Consider the following 24,866-nt stretch of genomic DNA (forward strand, 5'->3'; position numbering starts at 1 on the left):
GTTCTGTGGCCCTAGGTAATTACGAAAGACGGCTCGCGAGGGCCAACGGTCCCCGGGCCAAAAGGATCACAGCTGCGCCGAAAAAAGACGGTCCTCCTACACAATACCAGTAACGGGGAAGTCAGTACTTAAATTTCCTAGTGTGAGGTAAGAAAAACAGCAAACAACAACCCCTACTCTGAGAAAGACCGAACCTCCAATATCCAGAGACCCTTTTTGGCGCGCCGACATGGCCGGAAGTGACGCAACAGCCGGCGCGCAGGGCCAACCCCAGGGAGAGGAGGCCGGGCGGGGGAGCGTGCGGGGACTGGGGGCGGGGTGCGGCCGTAGCTCCGTTTCCGGTGGCTCGTAGCGCTCGCTCACTCCAGCTGCAGCCACTCTTGCCCGTGGCTGCTTCCTCCATCCTGGTATTTTTTGGAGCCTCCATCCTGGTTCTTCCAAAGTGCCCGGACCCAAAACAGGAAGTAAGTGCGATAGAACCTTCAGGTCCCAACCGCCGCCAGGGCCGCTCCGCCCAGTGGAGTCTGTCCGGCCCCCTTGTTGCCCGCCTGCTCCCGCCGGCCGGCGCCAGCTGCAGGCGCTCTGGCACCGCGGGCGGGGTCGGAGCTGGGCCTTCGTGACGCCGAAGCTGCCGTTCCCGCAAGCTCAGGCCAGGGCCTCCTTTTCGGGGCCGGGCTTGCGGTGGTGGCGTGGGCTGCAGAACAGGGTAGCGAGTTGCCGCCGAGGCACAGCTAGCGATCCGGCGGGGGCGGAAAATGGCGGCTTCGGAGGAGCTAAATGGCGCCGGGACCCCTGGGGGTGGGGTGGGCCGAGATCTTGGCTAGAGAATCGGGCCCGGGAACACGGAAAGTAAAGAAGCTTTCCTAGCTTTCTGGGGGGCGATGGGGAGTGGGGGTTCCTTTCTTATGTTTTTGTTATCTTTTCGGGGTTTTTTGGTCCAGTGAAGGAGAGGTGGGCTTGGATGAGATTGAGAGGATTGGGGCGGGTCTCGCCCCACCCCACCGCACCTCGTTTTTTCCTCGTACCTTTTTGTGTCTTCACATCTCCCATCTTTTGGGAGATGGCCCAAGGCGGAGGGAATCGGGGTTGCTGGCCGTACAACTCAGGTTGTCAGCCTGAGTCTTTTAGAAAAGGGAAAGATGGGACCTGGACTGCGGGGAGACAACCCTAAACCGACGGAGAGCAGGAATATGCGCCTGCAAAATGGAAATCGTGTTTTGCCGAAATTCGAGGAAGTTCTTAAAATTTGAAATCTTCGTCCTTTGAAATAGACTTTGAGAGTCTTAAGTGAATCTGCGGCGTAGATTTGAGGGTAGAAGTGACGAAATGCTGTTCTATGCAGTTGAATGATACAGCATATGTTTTTAGAATAAAAATAATTTGGTGTAAATAAGGAGAGGTGATAAGTCAATGAAATGTAAAAGGACTCCGTTTCCCTGATTGAATTTAGAAATTCAAATCCAATGCCTATTTTCTCGTAACTTTATTCATCTTTGTGCACCTTCTGACAGTAGGTGAGGCTACTCGTTGGGACTTTTGACAAGATGCGAATTCTGTAGGATTGCTTTCTAATATTAAGTATTTTAAACTTAGAATAATACCATTTGAAAATGTTTTATCTTCACTGATTTTACCTTTGCTTCGAATTCACGAAAGACAACCATTTATAGCTTTTAAACTCCAGTTGAAGTATAAAACATTCTTGGCATTATGTTAAAAGTTTTACAAACAAAAATGTTTTAGTGAAGGATTTTCGTGTTTTCCCATTACTTCAGATTTTTTTCCTTTTAGCTGTGGTCTTAAATTTGTGTTTCTCACTGAATAGTTTACCATCACTTAAACGTTTAAGTTTTTGGTGTAACATCACCACAGTTTTTAGCTTTTTTCTCTGTTGCTGTAGTGGTAAGATTCATTTATTAGGTTAAGATTTAGAGACCTAGTTAAGGTTCAGGAAAATATTGTTTACGTTCCTTGTCGTTACAAAAGTTGTCAGACTGTAAAATTTGGTGTGAAAATCAAGTTTTTTTTCCCTTCATTCACAAGGGACAAAAAATATCTTGATCCTTTCTGAAATTACGTGTTATGAAGAAAAAATGCATTTCTTGTTTTGTTATCTTATTATTTTAACTCCCATATACTAAGTTACTTTTATGTGCCACCAAACAAGCTAATTTTTTTTTTTTTTTTTTTACTATTTTAGTTGATAGGCTCACCCCAAAATATGCTTTTTGGGACTGATCTAGAACCAGCATATTCTCCGTGAATCTCTTTAATTGATTGCAGTTGAGCTAGATGGTGGAGCCAAAATGCTATTGCCCTGTCTTCATCAACAGTTAATCAGTAAGTACTGGGCATTGCATACTTATATAGAACTTTTAAGTCCATAGTTTAAGCAATTATATAAATAAATATATGCTATATAAACATTTTTCTCTGAGTGTTCAGGTTTTAGAATTATTTGAGGGAAAGCAATCACAAAAGAGTATTGGGGTTAGAATTTGAGCTTTGAAAGCAGAGTATGGCTGGGAAATGGTTACTGGTAGAGAGTTCTATCCCCTCCCCCAAAAAGGTAGTTGTCCTCTTTCTAGTCTTTCCCCCACCCCACCCCAAGTTTTCTTCTTTTTACAGGCTTCTAAGATGAAGAAAAGTTATTTCGTTTCACCCTCACCGAAGCAGGAGAGAGAAGTATAATTGTAAGGTTAGCTAGACCTTAGTAGTTAATATTGAAGTAAAAACAACAAAAGTAGACCTTACTTTCCCGCATGTTTACCTTTCTGCTCACTTTATCTAACAACTGTAGACCCTAATTTTTATTAATGTTGTAATAAACGTGTTTCCTGAAAATAATATTGTTTTAAAGTTGTTTTCTTCATGCTCCATCAAAAACGTTGGCTTAAGTTAACATTTGTGACAGTGAATCAGTTAATGTGAACCCAGTGCCTGGTACATTGTTGTTAAAATTTTGAGGGGGTTGGGAAGTGTGTCTTCTTGTAAAAACATCAAAACTTTAAAACAGTAATTAGAAAGAGTTCCAGTTTTTTAATATCATATGTAGCATCTGTTTGGAGAAGGCAACGGCAACCCACTCCAGTACTCCTGCCTGGAAAATCCCAGGGTCGGGGAGTCTGGTGGGCTGCCGTCTATGGGGTCGCACAGAGTCGGACACAACTGAAGCGACTTAGCAGCAGCAGCATTAGCCTGCTTTCTCAAAGTGGTATTTTCTTTTTTAATAGTTTTCTCTTAACATCATCATTTTTAGCACTTATCCCCCCCTCATATAAAAGAATTCCTTAGGAATTGGTATGCTTCTAAATGCTTTGAGTTCCAAAGCCTTTTCTGTCCTCAAATGATATGCAATGACCTGAGAAAATGAAAAACCTACTGCCAAGAGTCTTAAAGTATGATTAATAACATACAGAGTTATGAAATGTATGTGGTATTTGTTTGCTTTCCTATCATTTTCTCCCTTCATTTTTTTTTTTTTTTTTTTTGCCTTTTGTGAAGAGGATGCTTGTAATAGAAGTCAAAAATATGTTTTGTTTTTGTTTTGATTTCAGAAAGGTAAATGGTAAACTTAAATAAAAGAAGGAGCCTGATTATCATGTCTTCTTTTTCAAGTTTATGTAAAGATCCCATTCCATGACTGAATAGCAGAAAGTTGTCATGAGAAAGCACACTGGATAGCCCTTTATGAGCAATTTAACTTGTTTTTGTTTGGTGGGTATATGGGAGGGATATTAACCTTATCCCATTTTTTTAAGCTGTTGTTTTAGTTGTGTGCCATTCTTTCAAGCACCTGGTTGTCAAAAGAATCTTTTTTGACCATTAGGTGTTAATGCAGCAAATGAAATGCTTATTAGACTTACTTACTATCCACGTTGTTTTATATCTGTTGAAGCGTGGTTTAAAAATCAGCTTCAGTGTATTGATATACTTAATCTAAGTGAAAGCGAAAGTCTGTGGAATTCTCTAGGCCAGAATACTGCAGTGGGTAGCCTTTCCCTTCTCCAGGGGATCTTCCCAAAGTGAAGTGAAGTTGCTCAGTCGTGTCCGACTCTTTACGACCCCATGGACTTTAGGCTCCTCAGTCCATGGGATTTTCCAGGCAAGAGTGCTGGAGTGGATTGCCGTTTTCTTCTCCAGAAGATCTTCCCAACCGAGGGATCAAACCTAGGTCCTCCCGTATTGCATGCAGATTCTTTACCAGTTGAGCCACAAGGGAAGCCCAAAACTGACTCTGCAACCCCATGGACTAATATTCCAGGCTCATCTGTTCATGGGGATTCTTCAGGCAAAAATGCTGGAGTGGGTTGCCATGCCCTCCTCCAGGGGATCTTTCCAACTCAGGGATTAAACCCAGGTCTCCCTCATTGCAGGCAGACTCTTTTATCTTCTGAGACACCAGGGAAGTCTGAAAGTTGCCAAGTCGTGTCCAACTCTTTTCGACCCCATGGAATTCTCCAGGCCAGAATACTGGAGTGGGTACCTTTGCCTTCTCCAGGAGATCTTCCCAACCCAGGGATTGAACCCAGGTCTCCTGCATTGCAGGTGGATTCTTTACCAGCTGAGCCACAATATTTAGTATTCTTGCCTGGAGAATCCCCATGGACAGAGAAACCTGGAGGGTTAGATATTTATATTTAGATACACTGTAGAGTGATAATTTAATGTACTCCCTTTAAAGAGCTTCTCATGATGCTTTACATAAAGGACTCCGTTTTGAATGGACGAAATCTTAAAATGTAGCCAAATACACATTATATTAGCTCTTAAATCATGCACTGGGTGAAAGACGTTTTTGCTTTTTAATAAATGGTATGATTATATTCCGAAATGAGGTATAAAGTGGTGCACCAAGTAATTACTACCAAGTAATTTTCTTTTACTTTAATAATGTCACTGTTCCCAGTGGTTGGTAATTGAAGTCAACATCTTAAACAATTAAAGCCTATTATAATAAATCCCAGTAATATCTTTATTGACATTTTATGGTATACAGTCATTACCTTAAAACAAAGCCATAATGAACATTAGTTAGCTACCATAATTCAATATGCCTTATGTTCATGTACAGCTCTGCTTCTCACACTTTGTGCTAAGTATAAAGAACAAATCCCCAGGGGCCTGGGACCGTAGTTCAGAGCACTCAACATCAACCATGAAGTGTTCCCCATTCCTATTTTTAATAAAATCATTATTTAAGATGTTATTCTGTGGTGGTGTCTGTTTTCCGACATCCTATGTACCCGTGTTCAGGATGTAGGAATTTGTTACCTATTCTCTTCCACTAAAACTTTCTATTTAGCAGATTTTTCATTCTTTCAAAATAAAAATTTTAAAACATTTTTCAAATTATTATATGTTACTAAGAAAATCCCCATATAAGCATTTCCTAAGGTGTTAGTTATCTATCACCAGGTTTCATAGTGGCCAAAACAGTCTATAAGAGCAAGACCTTGAAAAAAAAAAATGTTCAGTAATAGGTTAATGCTTAAATAAGTTTGGGTACTATGCACACAAATAAAGCACTATGAAAGAGTTAACTAGTAATATTGGAAAGTAAGTGCAAAAAAGTTACAAAAGATACAGGTATTATTTAAAACAATAAACATCACAAAAATTTGGAAGATCATCACACAGAGAAGAGTAAAATGAGTGATTTTCTTATGTTGGGACAGGAAAAAAGACATTTGAAAACGGAATGTGTCCTCACTGCCTTATTAGTTGGATTATGCCAGAAACTTTGTCTCAGCTAATGTTTCTCAGTCAGCCTCATCCAATAAAATTTTGGTGCTTTTATGTTCTGTAGCTTGCCTGATTTCTTGCTATAAAACTATTGTAATGTTTTTCATGCCATGTAGTCTCATCCCATCTTGCAGTGTGGAATCACAACTTCAAGATTCAAGGGTCACCAAGTGTTAACTCTGCTTCTCGTGATCTCTACTAATATTTGATACCCTTCCCACCTTAAACTTGAGTACTGTGCTTGGGAATCAATGACATTTTTCTACAAAACTAAGAAGAAATGCCACTTCTTGGTTTGATCTAGTTTATAGAAGATTTGATACTTAGTTTTAAGTTGCTCAGTTGTGTTCAACTCTTTGCAATCCCATGAACTGCAGCACGCCAGGCTTCCCTGTCCATCAGTAACTGCCGGAGCTTGCTCAAACTCACGTCCATTGAGTTGGTGATGCCATCCAACCTATCTCATCCTCTGTCATCCCGGTCTCCTCCTGCCTTCAGTCTTTCCCAGCATGAGGGTCTTTTTCCATGCTCAATAAATCTTTAATCCAGTTTTCTGTTGATGAGCAGGCTGTGTTCCCTCCCTGTTGTTTGGCCTAAGGCCAAACTGTCAACCCGGACTCCTGGACACTCACAGGCAAGTCACAGCCTGTTGCATAGTTCTCTAACAGGAGGTCGCCATCCGTTGCACCATAGAGCCACTGAGCAGACGACCCACAAGCTGCAGAACAATTACACCAAAGAAATGCTTGCACTCTTAAGAAAGTTCTAGGACCCACAACATATTTCCCAACCTGGGGATCCAAGAACCCCCAGGGAATTTGACTTCGGAGGCCAGTGGGATTAGATTACAGAGCTTCCACAGCACTGGGGAAACAGATTGTTGGAGGGCACAAAATCTTGTGCGCACCAGGAGAAGGGAGCAGTGTGTCCCCACAAGAGAGTGATAAGATACTTAACTGCCTAGAAAATCAGGACAATTACGTAGGTTTAATTGATGGAAATACTAGTTTAAGGTAATCCAATGAATAAACCTGACATCAATACAAAAATGGAGTAGAATGAAGGACTCATTTCCTTAAATTGTGTGTTAAATAACAGATCCAAGAGTAGTGGGGTTTTTTGGTTTTACATTGAGTAGGTTCATGTTCATTGGGAGCTATAAATGTAAACAAATGCATTTCTCATTTTAACGTAAGTACATGTAAGTATTATAAATGTTTTGTACCACATTTCAGGTATTCTTGATTTTACTGAAGTATTGTTTCAGATGCCCCCCAAATGCTGGAAGTGTGCCAAAATGCCATGTCACCAATTAAAAATGGATGTTAAAACTTTTTTCAAGTTCTCACTTACAGTTGGTAAAACAGTACATATAGTATAACCCATTTTAGAGAAAGAAGGGAAGATCTAAATGGGATGACAGTGTGTGTTTATTTGCCCACAAAATTTGATACTAGATACATTGCTGATACATTTCCCTGATAAACCAAGTGGAAAATGGGTTTTCAATTCAGGTATAGTTTCATGCATAATGAATTACAAAGCACTAAATTACTTACTTTTGTTACCTTACTTTCATAAGTGGATTTATTCACCAGTATTTTTCATTTAGTCTAATAGTCCTACTAAGATACGGATGTATTCTTCATATAAATAACAGCTATCTTGACTCTACCATCGGTAGTGTCTACTCCCTCTACTTAACTTGAAAGCTAAACCTTGTAGACCTGTTTGCATTACCTTCTATACTTAAAGTTCTCTGTATCTCAGTAGCATTGCCCAGTCAAGTAGTCACTTCTCCATCTTATCCTCTCAGCAGTATTTAACAGTCTACTGACTACTTAGTGCTTCTTGAATCTCTGTTTTCCTCCTATATCCTGGCTGGTCCTTCTCAGTCTTCTTTTCTTGTTTGTGTATTGCTTGACTTTCCAGTAATACTGGGCTATCTTCTCTCTAACTTATCTAGTTGATCTTATCTTTACAGTTTGCATGCCACTAACTCATTTATCATTATATAATTCTTGCCTGTTGAATTACAGCTTCCAACTGGTAACTTGACATCTTTGTTTGGGTGCCTTATATCTTAATTTGTTAGTATTAACAGTAATAAAATACTTAATAAAAGATATTTTAGTGCCCCAAAACTCAGCTATTCAAGCCAGAAGCCTAGGAATCATCTTGAAATAGCTCCTTTCAGCAAATCTCCTTTCTTAATCTCCTTTCAGCAAATCTTGTCAACACTGCCTTCAAAATAAATCCTCTGTCCAGACTCCTTCCTTTCATTTCTGCCACCTATTCTAAATGACTCATTTCTTGGACAACTGCTTGTCTCCTGACTTACTCCCTTATCTGTCCTCCATGTTGCAATCTGAATGATCTTTTTAAAATGTAAATTGTTTCCCAATTTAAAACAGTCCAAGAATTTGTAAGGCCTTGTGAAATGTGCCCCTGCCTTTTCTTCCAGTCTTAAATTCAGCCACTCTCCCTCTTGCACAAAAACCTCTGCATAGTGGCTTTCTTTTGTACTCCACTCCCACCCGTCCAAGTCAGGTCCCACCTTGAAGACTTGGCTATTAATCTGTTGGCTGGCTTGCAGTCATGCACTTGAAATAGTGAAATGGTATCTCTTCATCTTGCTGTTGAGGCAATGTAAAGTAGCCACTGAGATAAGGTTCAGTGTCTGTAGTATGATAGTATTTCTGTTAAGTATATGTAACAGGCAGGGATGTGTGTGTTAGTCACTCAGTTGTGTTCAACTCTGTAACTCCATGGACTGTAGCCCTCCAGGCTCCTCTGTCTGTGGAATTCTCCAGGCAAGAGTACTAGAGTCAGTTGTCATTTCTTCCTCCAGTATATCTTCCCAACTCAGGAATCAAACCCAGGTCTCATGCATTGCAGGCAGATTTTTTACTGTCTGAACCACCAGGGAAGCCCCAGGGAGGGATATATATATTTTCTTACATAAAGTAACTGGAAGGAGGCATGAGAAATCAACAGCCTTCTTTACCTCCATGAAAGGGATCTAGGTGACTGGGGAACTAGAGTGGAAAGGAGGCTTCACCATTACCTTTGAATTTTGAACCATGTAAATCTGTTACCTAAAAAAGAAAATTAGAGGAGTTTCTTAAATACTAATAAATGCAGACCGTGTAGCTCTAACTACAAGAAGGGGGAAACCCCAGGAAAATGAGTCAAGAGCTTATATTTTGGGGTTTTAAAAAAGTAGCGACTGTCCTAGAGAGTATCTCACACATTGGGAATGTGATATATATTTGTTGATTGAACAGATAAGCTAATTAATTTGTAAAGCAGTGTAGACCCATTTACTCATCTCCAACATGAATTACCAAACTTTTAAAAATGAACCTAGATTCCTGCTTTAAAGCTAGTACACTCTTTGGGATCACCTCAATTTTGATAATACAGATTATCAAGAATGATAAAGTTCCTATCTAGCTATTTCAGACTCCCTTTTCCATGTACCATTGTCACTTTTTCTCAGAGTTTTAGATTAACTTGGGTCCTGAGATCACATTCATTAAAATGCTAAGCCAGTAACAAATTTGCACTTATCAAATGAAAAATTGTGCTTTTTTGTTTGTTTTTACTTTGTTGTTTCTTTTTTAATAAAAAAAAGAAACTTTGTTGTTTCTTTTTTAATAAAAAAAGAAACTTTGTTGTTTCTTTTTTAATAAAAAAAGAAACTTTGTTGTTTCTTTTTTAACCTGGCAAGGTTACCAGGAGTAGAGTTTACATCTAAATGGTTGGAATATAAATTTGCACATCCTTTCGGTAAAATAGACTGCAGTATGATTTAAGAGTTTATTTTGTCATATTCTTTGATCTAATAACTTTTTAAAGAGTACAGAAAAACCTCAGTTTAATACCTAGCTTGGCTTCCTTCACAGTTTTCAATGCAGGATATAAAAGTGCTTCTATGGTATAGTCTCATAAACGTGTTGAAAGTGAACTATAATTTTGCAAAGTTTATGGATGGTTTTAACTTTTTTTAACATTTCATTTTTCCATCTTCTGGAGTAGGTACAAACCAGATTTTAAGAAGTTTTTAATGGATTCAGAAATGAGAACAACACGAAATATATTAACTGATTGAATGTTTCTCTAGCAGGATCTGTACCTGTTGCACTACAGACTCATTTATGTATACCAGTTCTAATTAGAATACTGCAAAAACGAGAAATTTAATTACTGGTTTTGCATCCCCTTAAACCTAAAATCTTACTGTGTTTTTTAGTTTTTGGTTGATCCTTTGGGGTGAAGATGAGAATCCTATTAAAAAATCCTTTAAAAATCAGTCAATTCAAATTTTGTAAATTTCACATTGCATTGAAAAGTTTGTTTATAATTTACATCTTCTGGCCTGACTGTTTAGGATTTTTTTTTCCCACAAATCCCTAGGCAGGGTTAACAGATAGTGTATGGTTTTTTAATACTTTAAGATGAAATATAGTACTACATATAAAGAGAGGTGCTGACTATTACAAAGAAAAAAATAACAGTTATTGGTAATACTTGTGGTACTGGTGGTTAGTATACACCCTGGATCGAGTTACATGTACCCAAGTCTACAGTTCATAGAACCACTGGTATAGTTCAACTTGTTTTTTCCAAGAAAGCTTGACTGCCTAATGAGGGACAACTTATGTTGAGAAACCACATGTAAACCGACTTAGTAGGCATAGGATCCTATCATTTCTGTTCTTCACTGGAGAATAGTTTTAGAGGCTGATTTCCAAAAGCTCTACTTAAAGAATTCTGGGTTGGTCCTTCTTCTTGTACTTGAGACATCACAGAGGCTAGAAGCAAAATTGTCATCAGCATACTGCTAGCAGACAGTTGTTTGTTCTCAGTAAGTGTTATTGTGTAATGCTATTACTTTTTCAGAGTGTTGCAGAGGTAGGAACATGGGGGAGAAACAATCTGGATAACATGAAAGTGATGCTGGTGGCTAAGGGAAAGCATCTGGATTCTGTGGGAAGGGCTATAGCTGATCCATCTGTTTTCTAGGTAAGCATTCCTTTGTTCTGGGTACCTCACCTCATGATTTGCAAATTTTCGTCATAACTAAATCATGGTCTCCATTTAACTTTAATTTGGAAATGACATCTTTGACATTGTAAAATGAATGATGTCCTTCTAAAACAGTAATTTGTATAGTAAAACTTGAATAAATCACTAGATCTTCACCAAGTAAATGTTAATAGTTCTTAAGTTTTTCTGCCAAGGAAAAATGCACTTGTGTAAGTGGCAATTATATGTATAGACAAATATCTTACATATAGGAACCAAATAAATATTGAATGATTAATTTGAAACACATCAAGGCTTATGTCCTCTGTATTATTTAGTTGGAGGCTTCCCAGATGGCTCAGCTGGTAAAGAATCTGCCTGCAATGCAGGAGACCAGGGATCAATCCCTGAGTCGGGAAGATCCCCTGGAGAAGGGAATGGCAACCCACTCCAATTTTCTTGCCTGGAGAATCCCATGGACAGAGGAGCCTGGCGGGCTGCAGTCCATGGGATTGCAAAGAGTCGGATACAGCTGAGCGACTAATACTAGACTACTAGACTAGACTATGTGGACCAGACCAAAATTGAGTGTTGAGACAAGAACTTCATTGAACATTACAAGGTAAGCCCAAAGACTTCAGTTAGGCCACTGATTACAACTCAGTGCATTTCCACCTATCAGCCATGACATACTGCAATTAAAGCACTGATCATTCAGTTTGTCTAAACAAAAAAAATAAGTATAAAATAATAGGTAAAGACTCAGTTCTCTATTTCAAAAGAAGGCCTAGCTCCATGTCTATTAGGAAAACAGTTTGGTCAATGATAGATATATGTACTTGTTCAATATTATTAAAAAAGAATTATTTAGTGTTCATATTTTTCAGATAATAATAAGCTTAAATACTTGTAAAAAATGTTTCTCTTAATCTAATTCTTAGATTAAGAGAAAAATTGTGCTGGATCTTCTGCTAAAGAATCAGAAGTTATTAAACATCTGAGTATATCACAGAGCTGCCAATTAAAGTGGTGAGAGTTCTTGCTCATATGTCAGCTTGGAATAGACTATCTTTCATTGGATGTTATAGAAACAGCTCTTTAAAAAAAAAAAAGTAAATGCTTAAAGTTTTTAATTAATCATTGCATTTTAGATTGTTGCAGATTATTATAACTAATTCTAAGTAATTGGTATAAACTTTTTAAAAACAAATTTTGAAACTTGAACCATCATTGCAATTTCACACAAAGAGTACTGTAGGCAGATATATTTGGAGAGGGCTATTTTATGTTCATATATGGAAATAATTTTTTTAAACCTTAATCTGAAACCTATTCTTTTACAGATTTGAGTATGAGCACAGTTGAAGAGGATTCTGACACAGTGACAGTAGAAACTGTGGACTCTGTGACTTTGACTCGGGACACAGACGGGAACCTCATTCTTCATTGCCCTCATAATGGTAGGAAAACCTGCAGACATATAATTATAAATCTTTTTGGATTTCTGGATTTCATGTCACCTTTAAACCTTATTACTCAGACAGTTTAGTCTAGAACAGTAGAAAAGGAGGTTATTTCTTAGATAACCTTAATTCATGTTTATATTTTTAAAGTATACTTTGTATATTTTTTTAATATACCATAAATTTCGATCTTTATGAATCTTACAGCTATTTTATAAGTAGAATTTGTTGAATCTCTAATGATGGATTAACTATAATACACTTCCTCTTTGACACCATTTGATACCAGCAGTATATATAGTACATTAGAAAATGTAGAAATAATCCTGCCAATGAACATAGAAGAATTTTTTTTTGTCTAGAGCCTGTGTTAGAGAATTTTACATGACTGAATAGGACTTAATATCATCTGTAATGAACTAAAATTCAGTTGACTTGAGGCTTGTGGTTTTGTTATTTCTCTACCTGTTCCGTATTTATATTTATTTTTGCTTTTTAAGTTTATCCTTGTTCAGCGTAGGTTCTGTGTTCTTTTTCACTTAGTACTTAATCCCTGGGTTATTTCATTCAAATCTGTGGTTTTAATTTCTGCATAGCTACTACAGTGATTTAAACCTCTCTTTATTCTGAATTCTGTTTCTCATAGGCACCTTAAATTTCACATGCCTCTTATGTTTCAGGTCCCCTTTCCTTTGTTCAGGTTCTCATTTCTCACCTGAGTAGCCTTTTAGCCTATCTCTAACCTCTAATTTATCCTTCAAACTGCTGGTGATTGTGGTCATGATTCAATAGTACATGAAAGCTTTTTTTTAAAAAATAAGCTTCCCGGGATTTTTAGAATATAATTCAGGTTCTTTAATTTGGCACATAGGCCTCCCATCATCTCAGCTTTCTTTCCAGCTTCATTTCCTGCCACATTTCATATATCTGTGTTCCAGCAGTTCACAACTGTTATTTTCCTAACTTTCTGTAAGCTTTTCATACCTCAGTATCACTCCACATATTAATCCTACTGCCAGTGATAATCATTTTCCCCTGGCTTCTGTTTCTTTTTGAAATTCAAGACACCTTTTCTAGAAACCGTCCTTAACCTCCGGAAATTAAATGCTTCTCTGCTCATATAACAGCCTCTTCATTCCACCTTCATCGTTCTTATTAAACTATTTTGAAATTATATTAATCTCCACTGTACTACGAGCTCCTTGACAGTCAGGGTGTCTCTCATTGTTCTGCTTCTTGAACTTGAGAGGCAGTTCGAGAAGCAGAACTTCTGATGGTAGGTATTCAGTAAATATTTGTGAGTAATTAAATAACCAGTCTTTATCTTTATGTGTGAAATAATTTGGAAAGCCAGGTAATCACAGCACAAAAGTGTGATGTTTTAGAAAGTGCCACCTTGGTTCCTGGTTCCTTGTCATAAGAAGTGGAACTGAGGTAGGCGTGTTAAGGGCAGTGAGTCTCATTGCACAGCTGTCTTTTTCTGACTTAGCAAATTAATAAGAGTATTTTACATTCATAACTTGTGGAAGATTTTGTTTCCTCCTTTTTGATTTGAAGATTTCTGAGATTTTTTGTTCTTGTTTTATTTCATTAGAAGCTGATGAAATAGACTCAGAAGATAGTACTGAACCTCCACATAAAAGGCTTTGCCTGTCTTCTGAGGATGATCAAAGTATTGATGATTCCACTCCTTGCATATCCGTTGTTGCACTTCCACGTAAGTCACTATATTAACATAGAGCTTCCCTTCTGAATCAGAGTTCACATTGCAAGAGATTAAACTGCATTTCAGTTTAACCCATCAGTTGGACCCATTATTTTTCTCCTCGTTTAATCAAAAAACCTCCTTTAATCGGCTCTTAATGAGTGCTTATTTATGTGCCAGGCATGGCTCTACATACTTTTGCTATATTGCCAAGTTTAATCTCTCAAGCTTTTATTTTAATTGACCCCCCCATCTAAGAGTCTTTTTAGACATTTTTTTCATAATCATGCTCTCCCACATGAAATTATAATTTCAGTATCATTGTTGTTTTGTTTTTAATGTACTATGTGTATGTATGTATGTCCTTGCTTTCTTAATAAAGAGAGTAAGGTTTTTTCATCTCCTCTCCTAAGAAGCATATTCACCCTCATTGAGAAGGCTTTCTCTAGAGGAGGTATTTTTATCCTTATGTTATAAATGAGAAAACAAAGGTACGGAGAGGTTAATAACTTGTCTAAGGTCTTACCCAGGCATTCTGGTTCTTGTAGTTTATGTTCTTTTTATGAGTTATATGGATAAATGGAAAGTAGAAGCCTGATAAGTTTATTCTAAGAAAGTTCTTAAAATGTTTATATTCCAAGATCATTTAGAATACACTGGATTCTAAGCAGGTGTAGTATTTTGGATGAAATACTGTTAGTGAAAGACTACAGCACATCAACTGTAATGTTAGAGTATATTTCTCATTAGTTTAGAAAAGAATATGGAATCTGTTGAACCGTGGTGGCCCTCCAAGGCTGGAGTAGATATCTCAGTCCCCGATAATGAGGCCCAGGGCTATTGGTGACGCACTCTGCACAGAGGAGGGTATTGCCATATCCAAGAACTTCCAGGGGAAGAGAACTAAGACTGGGTTTTCATTGTCAAAAATCATGTCTTCGTAAGCAGATATTAATTGCTTATTAAACTGAGCAGAAAAGTATCATATTAATTGTAGTCACCATGCTGAACATTACATCCCCAAGATATAAAATAAATTTAATTAAGTCAGAATTTTTGCATGATTATCTTGATGTAAATTTTGACCTGTTACTTGATTTGGTTAGAGTGCCTTGAATGTGATTGTAGGTTTGATCTGCACTTGATATTTTGTTCTATTTTATGGAGTAAGACTAAATCCTTCACACACTCGTTCACTTACCTGGATAAAATAATATGAATGTGTTGACATGAAAGGCCATGAACTGTTTGATATTGGGTCATAGCATCACTGTGTAAAGAGGACAGTCTGGAGCCTAATTTATAGTAAGACTGAATTTATGAGGAGTGGCTTTAAGTTCCCTGGACTTGTAAGAACTTTGTTGATAAAAATCAACTTAGGAAAGTTTTTACGTTTAAAAAAGTCCCCAAAGCATGAAGTCCTATATCCATCACCATCTGGGACCAGTTAAATGGGCAAGTCATTTATGCTGGACTTCATGAAGATGAATATTAATTTAAAAATTTTAACTTTAATTTTAATATTGAGGTTTTCTTTAGATACTTTATAAAACTGATTAACATTTATCTGTCTGAGCCTTAAAAGTTCTCTTAACTCTCGTGTTAATCAGTGTAGATCACTTGCTGCTACTTTTTGCATTCATTTGCACACGTTTACTCCATTACCTATTCATCGTTAAAACTCTTGGAGTTTCTCTGGTAGCTCAGTGGTAATATGCCTGCCAATGCAGGAGACACGGGCTTGATCTCTGGTCCAGGAAGATCCCACATACCATGGAGCATCTAAGCCTGTGCACCACAACTACTGAACCCCCCTGCCACCAACTGCTAAAGCCTGTGTACCCTAGAGTCTGTGCTCCCCAACAGGAGAAACCACTGCAATAAGAAGCCTGCACACCACAACTAGAGAAAAGCCCTGAGCAGCAATGAAGTCCCATCTCAGCCATACATGAATAAATAAAACTATTTAAAAATACAACTCCTTGGAGAAGGAAATGGCAACCCACTCCAGTATTCTTGCCTGGAGAATCCCATGGGCAGAGGAGCCTGGTGGGTTACAGTCCATGGGGTCACAGAGTCAGACACGACTGAGTGACTTCACTTTCACTTCATGCTAGTAAATGTAAAATAATACATCATCGTAGTTTTATTTGCATTTCTCTAATGACTAATGATGCTGACCATACTTCAAGTGCTTATTGACCATTTTTATGTATCTCTTATTAAGTGTTTGATTCTTTCATTGACTGTTTAGAAAGCCATGTTATTTGACTTATTAAATTGTAAGAGTTCTTTATATATTAAATTGGTCAAAAAGTTAAAAAAATAAAATAAAATAAAAATACAACTCTTGTGATTATTCATTTAGATGATCGTTGGAGTTACTTATGCCTCTGATTCCTTTTGTTCTTCATGCTGCGTTATTTGTCATTCCCATACCACTCTTGCTATTGTACATATAACTGGAGTCTGTTTGTATCCTACTTCAGACTTTGTTTTCCTGCCACTAATTCCTATCTTTGCAATTTACTTTCTCTAATACTTCTGCAGTCCTTTGCCCCAGTGGGACCCATTAACCTTAGCACTTTGCAGTTATTTCTTCTTTACTCATTTTCTTGTTTCCTTCACCTAGTTTCAGTTTTTATGGTAAATCATTATAATCTCTGTCTTGCATTTACCCTGAGATCCTTTTTTCTTTCCCTCACCTCACCTTTCTTTGATGAAACCACAACCCTGGTTCAATTTGTCTGCCTATTTATGACTGTACCAGTATAGTTAATTGAAAGGGATTGGAGGAAAAAAGCACAAGTAAGCTGACTGCTCTCGCTTTAAATTTATGATCATTACATGGGTTCCTTATGTTGCATCCCAGTCATACCATACTTATCTGGTATTCTTTCTCCCACTCTAAGATGACTGTTTCATACATTTTGAAACCTCCAATATTTCTTCTACATTTTTAACTCTTAACTGATACCCTTGCTTCCTACTTTACTGAGAAATTTAAGTGGCCAGAAAATAGTTTCTGTAAGTTTCCACTACTACTAATGTATTTACAAACCAACTTGTATCTATGTCCATGTGGTCTTGTATTTTCACCCAGCTAAGGCCAACCCTTCAATATACCAAATCCCATCCCTTTTGCCTACCTAAAGACATAGTTGCAGGAATTCTGTCCTTTCTCTTCTGAATCAACAGTTTTTTTTTTTGTTGTCTTCTGGATCATTCCCATCAGCATTACAAAAATACTATAGTTTCTTCTTTAAAATAAAATGTCCTGTTAGCTCACTTTGGGCTCCCATTCAGTTTCTCTACTTCCCTTTAGAACAGAAGTACCTTGAAAGAATTGCCTATACTTGCCTCCATTTCTAATTCCTTTGTTCCATAAGCCTACTCCAATCAGTCTCTCAGCTTTTAATGCTATACTATAAATGCTGTCTCCAGAGACTTTCTTTTTTCTTCTTTTTTTTTTTAAGTTTTTTTTTCCAGAGACTTTCTTGTTGCTAAATCCAGTGGTGATTTTTTTTTTTTTAGTCTTTGTCTTACTTGATCTCCCCACATTTTTTATCACTCCTGTCTGAGACTTCTTGTCACTTGGCTTCCAGGAAATGCATTTCTCTAGTTTTCTCTCTGTCCATTTCTTCTTAGTCTCTTATGCTGACATGTCCACATCTCCCCAGCCTCTAAATGAGGAGTACCCAGGATTCAGTCTTAATTGCTTTTGTTTTCTGTTTTTACTCTCTAGAATTCATGCTTTTAAATCCCCCAAGTTATTCCAGGCCATACCTCTCTTAACTCCAAATGTTGAGTGGGTTTAAACATCTAGTATGTTTAAAACTGAGCTACATTTTTAAACTTGCTTCTTTCTAAACCCTTCCCCCCATTTCATTATTGGTAGGTACATTGTTCCAGTACCTCAGGTAAAAAACTTTTTTTTAAATTCCATTCTTGACATTTTATTTTCTTTCTTATTTGGTTTATCTGCATGCCCTTTTGGCTCTACCATCAAAATATATCTGCAATTTGAACTACTTATCACCCTCACTTGCCTTCACTCTAGTCCAAGTCACCAACACCTCTTACCTAGTAATAGATTATTGGCTTAGTTTCTTCACTCATCTCCTTCCAGCTAGGGCTGCCCTTCAGGCTATTTTCCCCTTAGCAGCCAGGGAGATCCTGTTAAAGAAAAACTCAGTTTATATCACTCCTCTGCTCTAAATCTTACTGTGGTCACCTTAGTGGAAGAGAATTAAAGCCAAAGTCTTCATTTACAGTGGCCTTCGAATCCCAAACAATATCTTGTTTGGTCTACTCTGGCCACACTGTCTTTGCTGTTCCAGCAGGCACTCAGAACCTTTTTGCACTTGGCTTTCCATCTGCCTTAAGTGCTATCTCTCAAGATAGCTTCATGACTAGCCCTTTTCCTTGCTTTGTTCCAAATTCTGGTTACTTTTCCTGGCATCCTATTTAAAATTTCAAACACTTGGCCCTACTACCAACACATTTCCCATACTTCATTTTTTCTCAACACTTTTCCAACATAATACTGTGTTAATTTTGTCTTCCCCCTAGACTCCAAGTGCCTTGAAGGCAGAATTTTGGGGTTTTTTCGTTTATTGTTGTCTCCATTGCCCAGAACAGTACCTCGCATGTATTAGGTGCGCTGCTGCTGCTGCTGCTGCTGCTGCTAAGTCACTTCAGTCGTGTCCGACTCTGTGCAACCCCATAGACAACAGCCCACCAGGCTCCTCTGTCCCTGGAATTCTCCAGGCAAGAACACTGGAGTGGGTTGCCATTTCCTTCTCCAGTGCAGGAAAGTGAAGTGAAAGTGAAGTTGCTCAGTCGTGTCCGACTCTTTGTGACCCCATGGACTCCAGCCCACCAGGCTCCTCCGTCCATGGGATTTCCCAGGCAAGAATACTGGAGTGGGGTGCCATCGCCTTCTCCGTAGGTGCACAATGGATACTTGTTAAGCAAATATATTTGTATGTGTATCACATATACTTAGGTGTGTGGATGTATTGGTGAGGAATATGTTAAGAAATTAGATGATCACATCCTAGTTCTTTGGGTATATTTTTTAATAATTAGGACCTGCTTTTATTACTCTGGAGATAAACTGTTCTTTTTCTTGAAGTTTCAGAAAATGATCAGAGCTTTGAGGTGACCATGACTGCAACCACAGAGGTGGCAGATGATGAGATTACTGAGGGAACTGTGACACAGATCCAGGTATAGTAAGTCTTTGTACGGCTGCAAGAAGATTATCCTTTGTACATAACCTTAGGTGATAAAATGATGAGAATAGATTCTGTCTGACAGTATGCATGAGTGCTACGTCTCTTCATTCACATCTGACTGCAATTCCATAGACTGTAACCTGCCAGGCTTTCTGTCCATGGGATTCTGCAGGCAAGAATACTGGAGTAGGTTGCCATGCCCTCCTCCAGGGGATCTTCCCGACCCAGGGATTGAACCAGTCTCTTATGCCTCCGGCGTTGTCTGGTGAGTTCTTTTCCTCTAGCTCCACCTGGGAAGCCCTGAGTCTGAAAAAGTAGCAATCACAGGATGGAAGTAAGACCCCACATATATGAGTCTCAGAATTGTAAACAACGATAGAATTTTAAAGCTGATTCCTTATAGAGTGGTTCACATCTGTTGAACTAATGCATATGCATTCTTTATCTCCCTAGAGTGATCTCTTTTGAGCTGTTAAATAACTTTAAATTTTACCTACCAGTTATTTGAGATATTGATTGGGATATAAAACTTTTTAAAATAAGCTTTACCCAGCAGTTATCTGTAGTGACTGATTTAGAAAGATTCCATGTGTTCTTTGCCCTAATGTGAATGAAAGCTGGTCATCTCAAATACATTTTAACTATAACAGTGGTAGTCATATTTCCTTTTGATAACCTGTACAACTAGATAGATTTTACCGTGTGTTGAGGTTAAATAATTAGCCTGTTTTCCTGTAAGTAGTCATCATTCTTAGCTCTCTTCAGTGGCCAGCAGCTTAAATCTATTTTACTTGTAAGTTTATCTCTGGCTGATTGTTCTTTTGCTCTGTCTCTTCATTTAATAAAATACTTTTTTAGCAGACAGTAGAGACATTGTACCATTATTTTTCTTATGTGAAGCATCATAATGACCCTTCTTCATTACGAAGTAGGTACAAGTTGATACATATCAGGGACTAAGGATGTTTCAGGAAGATGTACTGTGAATTGCAGTGAGGAGCTTGAGAGCAGTTCCAGAATAACAGGATTTCCAGAGAAGTAACATGCTTCAGACATGCTCTAATATGCTTCAGACGTCTTTGAGGCAAGCTGGGGAATTTGGACAGAAATTTTTCTAAATCCTCAGAAACAATAGGGCACATTCTTTCTTCAAAATGGATCTTGCAGGACTTCCTGGTGGCCCAGTGGTTAAGAATCCACCTGCCAGTGCTGTAAACATGGGTTCCATCACTGGTCAAGGAAGATCCCACATGCAGTGGAACAGATAAGCCATTGCACCACAACTGCTGAGCCTGTGCTCTAGAGCCTGTGCTCTGCAACAGGAGAAGCCACTGCAATAAGAAGCCTGTGCACTGCAACTGGAGAGCCAAAAAGAAATAAAAAATTTTAAAAACAGTTCTTGTCAAATTCATTTGTAGTGTTGTCTCACTTCCATTTTTAGCATGTTGAAAATAACTATATACATATGTCTCATTTGGTTTACAGCCTAGTTATTATCAGACTGATCAGTAGCAATGTACACAAGTTTTAGGGTTGTTTTGTTTAGATTATTTCTGAAGAGTTAATGAGTTACAATCTAATACTAACCTCTTGGTTTGTTATTACCATTAATTTCTAATGTTTTTTTAAATAACATTAGGTTGGGAGTGAAAGCACAGTTTAAAGTTCAGAAATAGTGTGCTTTTTTGCTGTGCCCTTTGTGGCAAACTAGGTGTAGTTATTGGACCTAGTTTAGCAGCTAATGCCCCCTTGTCCCATTCCAGTGGTGGGACTAGCTTGGAAAACAATTAGGAACTAAAATAAACTTCCCATGTATGTAGTACATTGTGGTTGCAAGAGGCATTTAGTGAGTGAAATATTTATTTTCAGATTTTTAAACCTGTATATATGATAATTAAGAAACCCAACAACCAGTTCATAAAGCCTTCATTTAGAAAAAGCAACAGCAAGTTAAACAAAGCCTGAGTAACTTGAAAAGATTTATATATAAAGTAGGAAAGTGGCTGGTGCTAAGTTGCTTCAGCCATGTCCAACACTATACACTATAGCCAACCAGGCTCTTCTGTCCATGGGATTTTCCAGGCAAGAATACTGGAGTAGGTTGCCATGCCCTCCCCCTAGGGATCGTCCCAACCCAGGGATTGAACCCAAGTCTCATGTCTCCTGCATTGGCAGGTGAGTTCTTTACCACTAGTGCAACCTGGAAAGTTCTAAAGTAGTGAGAAACGGGTAAAATACCAAAAAACTTAATCACTATCTGTAAACTGAGTATAGATAGATAGCCTCTTAGGTACCTAAGTCTCCTGATATACTCAATTTGATAGACAGTGTTGAATATTACTGCTAGAATTTAGTAGTTATTTACTTCATTTGATGATTTTTGTCATGTTTAACATTATATGGTTTAAGTAATGTGTAAGTCTTCTTCAGGAAATTTTGCACCATAAGGCATTAAGTATTTACCCAAAGACAGTAATTAATCATGAAATGTTTATTCCTGAGATTCACAGAGTGGGCTTTGCTATATATATTTAGACTCACTTTGGGAAATGGTGATTTTATTCTTTCAACAAACTAGTTAATGTAAGAGAAAATCATCTCAGAAGATTTTTCTACATTTCTTAAAAGTATTGTATGTATCAAGATCTTTTGATAGCGCTCCATATTGTCCTTGATAAGTAACTCCTATATTAAATCTTACAGAATTGTGATCCTCAGAATATAAGAGGCCTTGGAAGTATATGACACATAAATGCCGGGTTATAAACCTTTTCTTGTCTGTTCTAGTGATATCTAGCTTTTGTCTTTGGTTGTTTTTTTTTTTTTTTTTTTTAAAGAAAACCACTTTAATAAATACAAAATATTACCACCAGGTATACAAATAGTAGGTAACAATAGGCATGGCTTTTCTCCTCACTGTGCCTTGATTCTTCATTGACAGCTTCTCTCTTTTCTAAGTGAGATGTTTCATTTCCTCTTGAAAATAGAAATCCAGTTTCTGCCTACTCAAGAAACAGTCAATCTTTGTTAGGACCTATCTCCAGAAAGTGACATAGCTTAGTAGTTGATCCAGGCCAAAGACCCAGCTGGGTTGAGTGGTCACTAGGCCTATACTGCTGCTGCTGCTAAGTCGCTTCAGTCGTGTCCGACTCTGTGCGACCCCATAGACGGCAGCCCACCAGGCTCCCCCATCCCTGGGATTCTCCAGGCAAGAACACTGGAGTGGGTCTAGGCCTATGACTCTCCTCTTACCCTGGTCTGCATATAACAGGCTCACCTTACCTGATATGGTAGCACTGTTGCTATATCTTCCTCACTTATACCATAGCTCTCTCTAGCCCACAGCCAAGTCTTTTAAAAACAGCTTTGTTCCTGCAGAATTTTCTAGATTAGATATGTCCTTAATTACTGATAGCTGCATAAATACACTGAAAGCCACTGAATTGTATACTTTAAAGGGTGAATTTTATGATGTGACGTATCTTAATAAAGTTTATTTAACTATATTTCTCAATACAGGCTATTTTATTGCAATAATAATAAAATTAGTACCATATGGTTCTTTGAAAAGAAGATACCGTTAGGAGGGTAGGTATCAGCTCTAAATACCTACCCTCCTAAATGTAAAAAGTTGTCAGTAAACAATACGCAGACTACAATTTTGCAATAACATCTTTTGAATTAGCCTGTTAATCTTTTAGATTGATCAACAGGTTACATTACAGATGAACATGTATTAATATTTGGGCAGCAAACTACCTGTGAGAACATGAATAATCATGACACTCGATCCCAGCGTTTCCATTATTTAGTGGCAGCAGTAGTTTAGTCGCTAAGTCACGTCCAGCTCTTGCGACTGCATGAGCTACAGCCCTCCAGGTTCCTGTGTCAGTGGGATTCTCCAGGCAAGAATACTGCAGTGGGTTGCCATTTCCTTCTCCATGTTTTATACATATAAATATTCAAATGGCTTTTTTTCTTGTTGAAGATAATTTTGTTTTCATGCTGTCTTTAAAGCAAGAAAATGTTTGTCTTTCTATGAATTCAGTGTAGTTTTATTATATCTAAAACAAATGAATTTCATGTTACTAGAAATTCATTTGTTTTAGATACAGCAGAGTTTTATAATGCTTAGCATTACAAAGATGAATCAGGTTGGGTGTTAAATCAAGCTGCCACTTTTTTTTTTTTTTTTTTTGCCTTTTGAAGATTCTACAGAATGAGCAACTAGATGAAATATCTCCCTTGGGTAATGAGGAGGTTTCAGCAGTTAGCCAAGCATGGTTTACAACTAAAGAAGATAAGGATTCTCTAACTAACAAAGGTAAGATATACTGAATTTCAGTGGCCAGTGGCAAAAGTGAGTGTCAAAAAAAGCTTGTAGTCATAAGGATCCTAATTTGGGCCTTCATAATTATGGTTGAATAGTTACAGTAATTTGAACCTAATTGAATTAAATTTGGCTCTGAATGGGACTGGGGAACCAATATTCATTTTACAATAATTGATCACTTGTCCCATATGAAGTAGGTTATAAACAAATGCACAGTGTTACCGTTTAAGTCAATACAGTTATTGCTTATGGGAGAAGGAAGTCAAACCTTTTCAAAGTTCTACTACTAACTTTGACCTGATAAGTTGTTTAGAGGTTTAAAGTAAGTGTTTATAGTGCTACCGCACTTGTAAGGATTACTAGGAAGCTACTTCAAGAAAGTGGGGGTTGTGTATATGCCACTCTGAAGTAAGGAAAGGAAACAAAAAATAAGTAAATAGATTGTTTTCAACCTCGGTACAGTAACTACTCATTAAGAATGAATTACTCACTCGGTACTCCAATGTTATGTTTACCTTGTCCTAGAATCTTTTGTATGTATTTTTTTTCCCATAAAACTTATTTTTCACTGCAGAAATTTTTCAGAAAGTTTTGAATGTGATTTGGCTTTCACACTTTCTGTAAGTCCTATCCTGCTGAAAGGGTAAGAGATGTAATTAAGACAAAGTATTTTTTATGACTCTCTTACTTACTACCCCTGTTTACTAGGGTCATTTGTATTCTTTCTTAAAAACCAGGGGTCACAGAAGCAACTTTACATAGGGATTTTTCAGATTTCAGATGAATAAGACATTAAATTAGCTATATTCTTTTCTTCTCAAGAATAACATTATCAATAGCATTACTTGTTTTCTTTTAAAGGACATAAATGGAAGCAGGGGATGTGGTCCAAGGAAGAAATTGATATTTTGATGAACAATATTGAACGCTATTTGAAGGTATCTTATGGCATATTTTTTGTTTCACGAATTTTTTGATTGCCAGTTGCAAAAATACCGAAGTAGCACATTTCAGTAATTATGTAATGGAGAATTGGCTAACATGTTGTATCTTAATAATTTCAGTTGTATTATAGTATATTTATACATTTTGAATTCTCAGTTTAAAATAGCTTTATTGCTTTAGGTAACACCCCAAAGTTAAGACAGCATTTTAATAGCCTCTCAGAATCTTAAAGCTCTATCTTTTCAAGCAGCCTATAAATTAGAGTTTAAGTTTATGCTGTGTAAAGCCTAAGAGATGCGTTTTCTTTGAATTTATGACATTGCACTAGTCCTTTCCCTTAAAAAATATTAGTTCATTTTCATATTCAGGCTTATATCCTGTTTCATATTCAGGCTTAGTCATCC

At 37.7% G+C, this 24,866-nt stretch overlaps 1 protein-coding gene across 21 annotated transcripts in view; it reads left to right on the forward strand.

Moving 5' to 3' along the window:
- The first annotated feature begins 361 nt into the window (after nt 1–361).
- The window catches only part of DMTF1 (cyclin D binding myb like transcription factor 1), a 49,312-nt gene continuing 24,807 nt past the window's right edge, over nt 362–24,866 (forward strand). For 6 of the 21 annotated variants that reach the window (XM_086397266.1, XM_086397270.1, XM_086397250.1 and 3 more), the window contains exons 1-9: nt 362–464; nt 2,201–2,340; nt 2,629–2,698; nt 10,651–10,773; nt 12,120–12,236; nt 13,834–13,956; nt 19,082–19,176; nt 23,394–23,508; nt 24,379–24,455. Coding sequence is in view for 14 of the 21 variants with exons in the window: in XM_086397250.1 (XP_086253376.1) it covers nt 12,128–12,236; nt 13,834–13,956; nt 19,082–19,176; nt 23,394–23,508; nt 24,379–24,455 (519 nt within the window). In the remaining 7 variants the exon portion in view is untranslated. Of the gene's footprint in view, nt 465–507; nt 850–2,200; nt 2,341–2,628; nt 2,699–10,650; nt 10,774–12,119; nt 12,237–13,833; nt 13,957–19,081; nt 19,177–23,393; nt 23,509–24,378; nt 24,456–24,866 lie in introns of those variants that run through there. The other 15 variants (XM_086397267.1, XM_086397271.1, XM_086397251.1 and 12 more) reach the window with 4 other exon arrangements.

The sequence above is a fragment of the Bos grunniens genome, chromosome 4 (genome assembly GCF_055505025.1).
Source record: "Bos grunniens cultivar Pamir isolate PY7600 chromosome 4, Bosgru_T2T1.0, whole genome shotgun sequence".
Taxonomy (NCBI): domain Eukaryota; kingdom Metazoa; phylum Chordata; class Mammalia; order Artiodactyla; family Bovidae; genus Bos; species Bos grunniens.